The following is a 10,935-nucleotide window of genomic DNA, read 5'->3' as shown; positions in this document are numbered from 1 at the left end:
AAGTGACGTGACATGTGGCCAAGTATGGTTACCCATCCTAAGTGCACACACACAGCAGTGAACACACACACAGTGAACACACACCCGGAGCAGTGGGCAGCCATTTTTTGCTGTGGCCTGGGGGTTCGGTGCCTTGCTCAAGGGCACCTCAGTCGTGGTATTGAAGGTGGAAGAGAGCACTGTACATTCACTCCCCCCACCTACAATCCCTGCCGGTACGAGACTCAAACCCGCAACCTTTGGGTTACGAGTCCGACTCTCTAACCATTAGGCCACGACTTCCCAATTATATATACTGTGGAGGTTCCATAGTACAGTGATGGTATCACATGGCAATATTATGGTACTATGGAAAACTAAGTACTGAAATTCATCCACCATGGTACTCCAAAGTAAAAATATATAATTGTAAACTGTAAATAAATTCTAAAAAAAAAAGTATGTATGTCCTAATATATATGTCTTAATTATAGGTTAAATAATTGGTATATATTAACATAATGAATATTTGTAGATTTTAATAAATATGAGTAAATATTAATTCATTAAAATATATTTGTATATTAATTAATACACACATAAACACACATTTTGTTAATGTAATATTATATATATTTAATAAAATGTGTTAATTATCTAGGTAAAATAAATCGTACTCCAAAGGTTCTTATTATAAATTATTACAAAAATGTAAATGTGTGTGTGTGTGTATGCGTGTGCGTCTAAACATGAAATAAAATATTTGTATATTTATATATATCATTTATAAATTTAAAAAGTACAATAATATATAATATATTCTTTAATATTTTATATGATCATTTAGGTAAAATAACTGATTAATAATTTTTATCTTTTATCTTTATCTTTCTATCTATCTATCTATCTATCTATCTATCTATCTATTTTATCTTTTATCTTTATCTTTCTATCTATCTATCTATCTATCTATCTATCTATCTATCTATCTATCTATCTATCTATCTATCTATCTATCCATCTATCCATCCATCCATCCATCTATCTATCTATCTATCTATCTATCTATCTATCTATCTATCTATCTATCATAATGTAACTGAAAAAAAAAACTTTTATGAGTCTCATAGATGCTGTTCCCTAAAGCACTCACCCGTGAGTTGTGTTCGATGAGCTCTTTGCACTCCTGGCAGGTGTTTGCGTACAGGCGGTCGTAACAGGGGACGCAGCGGGGAACGTCGTCCACCTGGATGTATTTCCTGCCATACAGAGACTCCTTACAGCTGTCACAGTTGAACGGCTCTGACATGACGCTCCACTCCTCTCTGACTCATACAGCACAGTCAACAGATTGAGATGCACTCTAGTCCTAAAGCAAAACAAGATTTAAAGAACATTGTCATTGAGTAATTAGCTGTGAGCTGTTCTAAAGAGAGTCTTTCCACGTCAGAAAGAAATGCAGAGCAATTTATATAGCCTGCAATCAAAGATGAATCTGTTTTGATTTGTAATCAGTGGTAAATCTTTCGTCACAGTAGGCCTGAAGGTTTCTAATTAAATGACTGGAGTACATTTAAATTAAATAGGCCTACTCTGTGTGGGTCGAGAGAATGAAAGTAAGACAGAGAGCAAGAGAGTCTGCCAAAAGATACACTAGGGATCTGAGTCTAGTCTGCTATCTCTGATTAAATGGATAAGACAGTCATCAGGATCCAGTGGGGAAACAAGTGGTCATTTTATATGTGTGGTAAATATGTGATCATAACTGTGTGTGTCCTGGACAGAGCGTGAGAATAAACAGATTCCCACACTGAAAACTCAACAAATCTCCTCTAACTGCTCTCTACAAACTGAAATGCCATTCACAATCCAATTTAACTTCTGTAATGTGATGCATTTCGGAGCAAAACTGGAAATTCAGTGAGAAAACATAAGGTGGGATGAAGTCAATGTAGAGGCATGTAGTTAACAATTATGAAAGCAAGCATTATTTTTTAGCAACATGCTAAATCATGCATTGATGTACTGTTCTGTTTAAGATCACCTGGGATTTGGATAAAACTATTTAACAAATGCACTGGTCAGATTTTAACCCTCATTTAGTGCATTAGAAAAATGTCAGTGATTTTTTTTTCTCACATAATGAACATTTCAATTTCAATATTTCAATATTTATCCAGATATAATCACAAAATAAAATGCTTAAAACTAAACTCTAAAAATGAAATAAAATTGCGCTAAATGAAATAAAATACAATAAAATAAAATAAAAATAAAGTAAAATTAAAAATGAAATAAAATACAATAAAATGAAAAGATGCACACTTAAAGCATTTCATTATCTGGTCCAACTCATTAATAAATAAAATTAAATAAAGATGCACACAATATTTTGTACTAAAACTCTGGCACACAAATACTGACAATGTGCTCATTTAATTCTCATATAATTAAATAAATGATACTGATATGAACATTATAATGTCCATTTCTTTATTTATCTTTGTTTGTTTAAATTCATATAGTAGTTGTGAAATAAGCAGAATAATGTACATTTAACCAGTCGTTATCACAAGATAAGCTGCTTCTCTTCATTTAATTCCTTTTAACCTTTTATTTTGATTATTTTGGGGGAACCAATTCCTAATGAAGAGGGTTGAACACCTAAATGGCCCTTACCATATGTTTAAAAACATACGGTATGAATTCAATGTAACAAGTAAATGGCGAACTCCATAAAGTGTGTAGTTTTTGTCTGCCTGCATCTCTTGTCCCACTGTAATTCCTGCTTTGCTCTGGCGTTCTTTGTGGGAGTCGTTCTGATTGTAGAACATGTGGATCTAATGAGATGTAAAACTCCCCAGGGGTAAGAAAACATCAGAACTCCCTTTTATGACAGTGATAGCACGGTCTCCCCCTCTTTCACATCCTGTTCTCACCCCCAAATGAGCGAACGGCCCTGTAAACTGGAAGTAGTTATGAATCATGCTCACATTCCCCCAAAACCATATTGTTTTTGCCGAGAAATGACGATAGCAGTGCAGTGCAAGACACTGAATGACTCTTGATATAAACAACAGAACATTCCTTCGTGAGGATCGAGAGGTTTGCCAGTCAAATGTTTGGACACACTGTCATATTCTTTTCCACATCTTGCAATAGTTAAGACAGCACAGCTAACACAAAAAATAACAAATGGAAATATGGGAATCATGTAGTGACAAACCATGTGGCACAATAATAAATATAGTATATTAGAAATACTTCTTTGTCTAGATTCCAGCTCTGCTCACTCTGGACATCAACCAACCAACTACTGAACTCATCCTTTGAGTAAAATAAAATAAAATAACTGCCACTTATACCGAACACTACTAGGAGAGTTTACATGTATGACGCACACTTAAAGTTGTTCACTATCTGGTCCAGCTGATTCATAAATTGTGAAAAAAAAAAAATAAATAATAATAATAAAAAAAAAACATGTACAAGTCATCCATAATAAAAAAAATAAAATAAAAATGCACACTTAAAGCAGTTCTGCTCCAACATCCAGTCCAACAAATAAAATAAAAATCCACAAATATTAAAACAAAAATAAAGTAACATAAAAATAAAACACAACACTGAGGGAGTTTACAGGATGCACACTTAAGGCAGTTCACTATCTGGTCCAGCTCATCAATGAAATGAAATGAATTGAATTTAGACGCATTCTTAAAGTAGTTCACTGTCTGGTCTAACTGATCCATAAAAACAAATAAAATAAAGTACAGATGCATACTTAAGGCAGTTCACTATCTGGTCCAAATCGGTTCAGTTAAATTCAGTTAAATTTAATTCAACTTCAATTCAATTCGATTCAATTCAATTCATTTCAGTTAAATTCAATAAAATGCACACTTAATGCAGTTCACTAACTGGTCCAACTCTTACATCATAAAATAAAATAAAAAAATAAAATAAAATAAATTAAATTAAAAACTGCACACTTAAAGCAGTTCACTATCACTAACTGGCTCATACAAAACAAAACAAAAATAAAATAAAATAAAATAAAATAAAATAAAATAAAATAAAAATTCACAAATCAGTCCTCTGTCTGGTCCAACTCATCCATAAAAAAATAATAAATAATTCTCACACATACTGAAGGAAGAGAGACTAATGAGTAAGTGTTGTGGAATGTATAGTGTACGCAGAAAGATGAAGGGAATGTGGGAATCATTCCAAGTAGCCCAGTTCTCAGATCATAGGTGACACTTTCCCACTACACTGTCTGAGTCTGTGTGTCTAGCTATGTTAGACATGTCAAATTTTAACAGACAGCATCTCACAAAAGAGTGTCTGAGCGTCTGAGCCAAGCCATAGTACTACCTGTCACAATATGACTGAATGGAAAAAACTTTTTTAACAGACCTCATTTTTAAAAAGTTTATAGACTCTTATATATAGTGCTGCAACTAAAAACCGTTTGAAAATCACTTTGACAGTTTTTACTCTACTTTTTCTTAATTATGATTAATTAAATATGAACTGATTGCAACCAGTCAAACAGTTAAAAAAAATAAAATAAAAAAAATTCCACATGAAATCAGATCTCATCATTCAGACTGACACGCATTAATAAAAATCTGATTTTAACAGCATTTCAAACCAAACGGCATATACTAATGTTCAATCAACAAAAACTTGTTTTTAATCACATTTTAATCTAAATTTATCCTCTTTTTCTTTTTTATCTACCTTATCCACTAAAGATCAAACCTGATTTCATTCCAAATAATGCTACATAACTTTTTCCATTACCTAAGCCTGCCATCTAACACAGAACATCGGTGAAAAACTAATCAAATAAATTCCACAGCCTTCCCACATGATTAAACCTGCCTCCACAAGGTGCAGATTAACGACTTTGCATAACAAGTAATATTTTCCGATCCACATGCACACACTTTATCAACAAGACGATCTTAGATTCGTGATGCCGCCCATCCAAAAACAGTACAGACTTCCAAAGACCCCATGCAATGGCAAATCCAGGAAAGGCGTCTCTGTTCTGGTTCCACCTCATATATTTCCAAAGCCACAGGTCTCCAAAGAAACACGCTGCTAAATGGTCTGTAAAACCGAACATTAGAACAACAAAAACTTTCTTTGAATGTGGTTTCCACAGGTATTCAATGTACCGAAGTCTAGCTTATTCAGTGCACCATGTGTTATGAGAAGAAACTATAATAAATCCTTAATTTTACACAAAATCACTCACACTTATTGAAGCACATAGTACATGTTGTTCAGCAACTGCAAGCACCTGTTTAGTGTGTGGAAAATTAACCAGCTGGTTAAGTGTGTGTGTGCGCTCTAGTTATTTGTTTCCTGAGGTCTATGTGCCAAAGAAATTATTGCTATTGAACACCTGCGGGCCAAATGTCAATAAAGTCATTCTAAACGAATCCATCCACACATTAAAATGTGTTGTTTGTGGATTTTAAATTTTGCCCAGATTTAGAGTACCACAAAATTGCTTATTAATGTCCACTTGCGTGTAAACTTGTAGTTAAACTTAGCATTTCCCATATTTCTGACAGATGTTCAGTCTGTGAGTGTGTAGGTTTGGGAATAAAATGAGAAGAACTCATTTTATTAGAATATACAGCAGGAAAAGTGAGAACGGCAAAACTAAGAATTCTATGTAATTGAGCAAACTATAAAAAAATGTTTTTCATTTCTTAATAAAATAGTAAAAAATACCACAGTTAAAGAGTTAGTATAGCTATTAATTCCCATATTTCGGACAAATTTCATAGCTGAAAAAGTCCGACTGGGAATTTGAGAAAGATTTGGAATGAATAACATAAAAACGAAGAATTCTGGGAAATGAAGCAAACTGTAATTAAAGCAAAACTTGTGCAGGATAAAGTGTAAATTCCAGTCTGGAGAATAAATACCAATTTGGGGTACGTAAAGACTTTTAATTCTGAGTCTAATATCTTGGTAGAGATCTTGGTAGGGTTGTTTACTCTTAAGAACAATGCGTCTTCCTGCCATGGGACATGTTAGAGCCAACTTCTGCTGTTTAGCAAACAACACAACCATCATATGATGCTTATTAAACATATTTAAATGCCTGACAGGTTTATTATGTGAGGAGAAGGGAATGCATTGCTTTCCTTATCCAGTCTTGCATGCATTCTGAAAGCATTCCTCAAAAAGTTTTCTCTTACATCTACACTGATCTTAGACACTAAACCTCATTCAGCATCACTACATTTGACTGGTAACACAACCATGTGCTAAATATATTGGAAATATAAAACAAATATATTGTTTTTCATACTTACATGAGGATTCAAAAGATTTTCACACTACAAACTAAATAATTTCACAAATGCTTCAACATTAAGAGAACAATTCGATACTTTTCGAGCTTCTTATGGGCAATTATCACTCACATTGAAATCTAGTTTAAACTGCGGTGGCATCATATTGTTCTAACTCTTTCATTGAAACAAAATGAAATATTTTCAAATGAAACAAAATGACAAAAAGATTACCAAAAAGCAGATAGATACCACATGAGAAAGAGATACCACATGAATTTGCTGTAGCAAAAACACTCCAATTATGGCAACATTTAAATTAAGCTACGCTAACATTTTAACCCTTGTGGCTGTGCTGAAAATCCATTACCTAATTTGGTGTTCCTAGTCAAAAATGACCAGCCTCTTAAATTGCTCTTAAATCGTAAATCTCTCATTATTGTACATTATCACCAAACGGATTCAGTCTTTGGTGCATAAGCTCAGATCAATGAGGCCTACGAGCAATCAATTTCAAAAACAAATGCAAAACCTGTACTAACTGAAAGAAAAGAAGAAAGTAGCGATTTTAGGATGGGAAAAAAAATCCAAAAAGTACATTTGTTGTTATACCCTGTGTGAGCAAAGTCAGTAAGTTTTAGTCCTAAACAATACCATGAAGTAGAATTTTCGGGGGAAAAAGAAAATCCTCTGTGAGTCAAAATAACCAGAACACATCATGAAGTTTAAGTTTTTATGCTCAAACAGCAACATTACAGACTAGCTAAAGTTGAAAAAGGGAAAAAGCATAATAGCACCCCTTTAACTGAATATATTTAATTAAAATATTTAAGTAGACAAATTCAACAAAAAAAAAGTCATATACATAGTTGCCTTGATTTTCTAAAAGTTGTCTGAAGAGCTCATTTTTTATAATACAGTGTGTGTCTGTGAGCCTCACTGGCATGTCTCCAGCTATTGTCTCTGGGCCCTGTACCACCCTGTGGGAATGCCAATGTGGTCAGGGCCATGGTCGGGAAGAATTTGATGGCTTCAAAAAGGGCAAACAAAGGCATTTTTCTGCCTAAAAATGGCACATTCCACTCTCCAGGCAGAGAAAAACCAGATGAAGTTCTTTGAAGACCAACATTTCTGCCAGTTACTCATGGAGAAAGACAAGCCATTTTTTGGGCCAACCAAAAACATTATGTGGTCACAGCCCCCCACCTCCATTTACACCCATCCTTGCTGGATAAGAGTGGAAGCTATTCGGTTTGGTGCCAAACTCATTGTACACCTGGAAGTCACTGGTGACAACATAGACTTAGATGGTGGAAAAACTGAAGCGTGCGAGTGCGGACACCGCAGTTGGCTTGCGGATAAAGAATGAATGCCGATGTTAGTCTTAATTACTCTTTTACAAGCCATATTTACCCTGCTCTATAAACAAGCATCATGTTTACCTCACTGGCGCCTTCCCATAATGCCATGTTCCATCCATGTCTGCCATTACAACGAAACCAAATAAGGCGACTCTTTAAAAAGGCGGCAAAGTTAGCGTTGCAGTATGTAGCAGTACAAAAATAAGGTCAAACACATATTCTACGCAAATGTTGTTTGCAAGCATGTGGTCCCATAGTAATAATTAATGAGTTACTGTGGCAGTGATGACATACTGTACCTCTGGACTCTGAACCTTCAAATGATTGTGCCAATAAAAAATAATTTCCCCTTGGATATCAAAGTATTCCCAATGGAAGACTTTTATGCATATTTGATTGTGCACCCAATAAGAAAAGATAGAAAATTATAAGAATTTAAAAAAGTGTGGGTTTTAGTCTTAATTCTTAAAATATGTTTATGTCTGTTAAAATACGTATAACATTCAATAGATAGACCTCCTAAAAATTAAAATCCTCTCATCATTTACTCATGTCGTTCCAAACCTTAAAATATTTTTAAGAATGTTGATAACCAAACAATTTTGGTTCCCATTGACATCCATTATATTTTTGTTCATATAAGTCAGTGGGAACTAAAACTGTTTGGTTACCAACATTCTTCAAAATATCTTCTTTTAAGACTTACTTTCTACTGCAGAACATAAAAGAAGATATTTTGAAGAAAGTTGGTAACCATACAGTTTTGGTTCCCACTGACTTACATTGTATTTTGGTCCATATAATGGAAGTCAATGGGAACCAAAAGTGTTTGGGTACCAGAATTGTTCAAAATATCTTTTTTGTGTGTGTTCTGCAGTAGAAACTAAGTCTTAGAAGAAGATATTTTGAAGAATGTTGGATGACAAAACACTAACTTTTAATTGGACAAAAAACTACAATGGGAAACAATGGGAATCAAAACTGTTTCATTACCAGTATTCTTCAAAATATTTTCTATTATGTCTTGCAGAAGAAAGTTAGTCCTACAGGTTTAGAATGATATGGGGGTGAGTAAATGATACAAGAATTTTCATTTTGGGTGGACTATGCCTACCAAAACTAAAAGCAGAAAAATTAGGCTTGCTATAGTTTATACTTTGAGCCTAATAAATTACAACCTTCAAAAAGACTTCATAAGGATCTGTAATGTCTTTCACTCCTAGAGTCCGTCACTGAGTTCCTGGATAGTTCTTGTAGCATTCATCTGCAAGACAGTGCAACTAATTTATTAACACTCAGGAGAGGGACAGCTAAATAATTTCCAAAACCTCATTAATCAATGCAGATCCAGTGGTTGAAGTTACGGTAAGGTCTATAAATCCTGCCCGTAGTGGAAAGTGCTCTTCTATTCATCATTTCGACAACTGTGGCTCCATGAATCTTACTCAGAAACAGTGAGTGTCCACAAAACTGCATCCCTCAAATTTATGTGCACCAGCAATGAGTGCCACAATTCCCTTCAGGTCAACTACAGTTTCAGAGCAGTCACTATTTTGGTGGATTGAGTCTCAAAGACCAATATTTTCAAACACTAAAGCTGATTAACGGATCTGATCCTCACTCTTTGTTCTTTCAAGGGAATATCAAGGTCAACAGTGGTGCAAAACAAGTTATATTTACATATAAGTATTAATTTAAGACATGTTACTCTTAAAAAGGTACTGTGGTAGTACATTGATGATATCAGATGGGAATACCATAGTAAGCGTAGTGGTATTTTAGTCAAGTTTTTTTCACATTGTTTTAAAGCAACTTTATAATTTCTTATTGTCCACATTTAGCAGTGTAGAGCTGGGTGTAGGATTGTTTTAGGATAGAAAGTACATTGCACTTTAATTTGGTAATCATTTAATATGGTGTATTTAAATATACAATGGTATGATTGGTATCACAGTGCTGTTTGTAAGTACTGGAGAGGAAATCTGGGAATGAGAAAAGACACTAGGGACATAGAAGTGTGGGCAAATTCCATTTTAATATTGGTGAGAAATAGAGAGCGATATGGTATGTGTGTGTGAGAACTGCCTGTATTCCGGACTATGAATCAAAATTAAAATATACAAAATGAAAAAAAAAAAGTAACTAAATGATTAAATAAATAAAATGAACATAAAAAATGAACATGAAATAAATAAATTGAACTTGATCATCTGTAAATACATCAAATGCACCAAACACATCTCAGGGTTTCCACTGAAACTAATAGATCAGGAAACAATAACAAGGAAACAATAACAATTCCCTATAGATGTTATTAAAAACATAATATTATTATTCAGCTTGTAAAACTGAAGAATTCTGCACTTTTCCTATTTTACAGTAAATAGTTGAGATCTTACCGTGGTGTTGAAGAGTCCAGCTGATCTGGCCCTGTGCACAGTGTGTAAAGTCTGTCTGTGGTGTTACTGCAGTTTTTCCCATGAAGCACATCACACGGAGCTGATCCTCCCACTGGGCGAGACATTTGCACTCTCAGCCCGCCCACATCTGACACGCCAAACATCCAGACCTTCAGCCGCTTTGAGCTGATTCTTCAGCCAATGTCGAACATGGAAATTTTATGGAAAAACTCCCACACACTCTTAAAGCAACACTTAGACACAGAGACAACATTTGACAGGATTTCTGCAGGTTTCATGAAGGTCAATTTAATCCCTTTTAAAACCAAGTAAAGATATCTTAGGAATAAATTGAATGGAACAATACGTTAATATGGTCTCTAATAGTAAATGTCTTGTATTAGCAACAATTCAAAGTATGAACAGATCCCCATTACTTTAACTAAGCCTGTTCACGCTGCAAAAAGTGATATACTTTATTAGTATGTTTGTTTTGTTATCCAGTGCAAACACAGATACACTTACTTAAAGCAACATGACACGAGAAGAATTTTTATGAGAAATTGATTAAAATGTTTTAAAGGGGTCATATGATGTTGCTATAAAGAACATTATTTTGTGTATTTGGTGTAATGAAATGTGTTTATGCAGTTTAAGGTTTAAAAAACACATTATTTTCCACATACTGTACATTATTGTTTCTCCTCTATGCCACACACACACACACACACACATAGTCCAGTGAAACTGTCATTGTTTTATAGAAAATGTAAACTGAACTACTTTGAGCCTATTCCAAAGTTACTGTACTGTAGCGGAAATTAACAGCATGAAATCAGTGCTGTTTTAACAAGCTTTTCAAACCAGAGGTAC

General features: G+C 34.2%; 1 protein-coding gene across 1 annotated transcript in view; it reads right to left on the bottom strand.

Moving 5' to 3' along the window:
* The window catches only part of LOC107681628 (four and a half LIM domains protein 3-like), a 19,120-nt gene extending 8,894 nt beyond the window's left edge, over positions 1 to 10,226 (bottom strand). Inside the window, exons 1-2 of the mRNA XM_016477947.1 lie at positions 10,063 to 10,226; positions 1,133 to 1,348 (exon numbers count right to left, since the gene is read on the bottom strand). Of these exons, the coding sequence (XP_016333433.1) occupies positions 1,133 to 1,288 (156 nt within the window). The 5' untranslated portion in view covers positions 1,289 to 1,348; positions 10,063 to 10,226. The remainder of the gene's footprint in view (positions 1 to 1,132; positions 1,349 to 10,062) is intronic.
* Positions 10,227 to 10,935: the final 709 nt, after the last annotated feature.

Source organism: Sinocyclocheilus anshuiensis, unplaced genomic scaffold (assembly GCF_001515605.1).
Source record: "Sinocyclocheilus anshuiensis isolate Anshui unplaced genomic scaffold, SAMN03320099.WGS_v1.1 scaffold1524, whole genome shotgun sequence".
NCBI lineage: Eukaryota > Metazoa > Chordata > Actinopteri > Cypriniformes > Cyprinidae > Sinocyclocheilus > Sinocyclocheilus anshuiensis.
The sequence above is the reverse complement of the archived record's forward strand: the minus strand, read 5'-3'. Positions and strand labels throughout refer to the sequence as shown.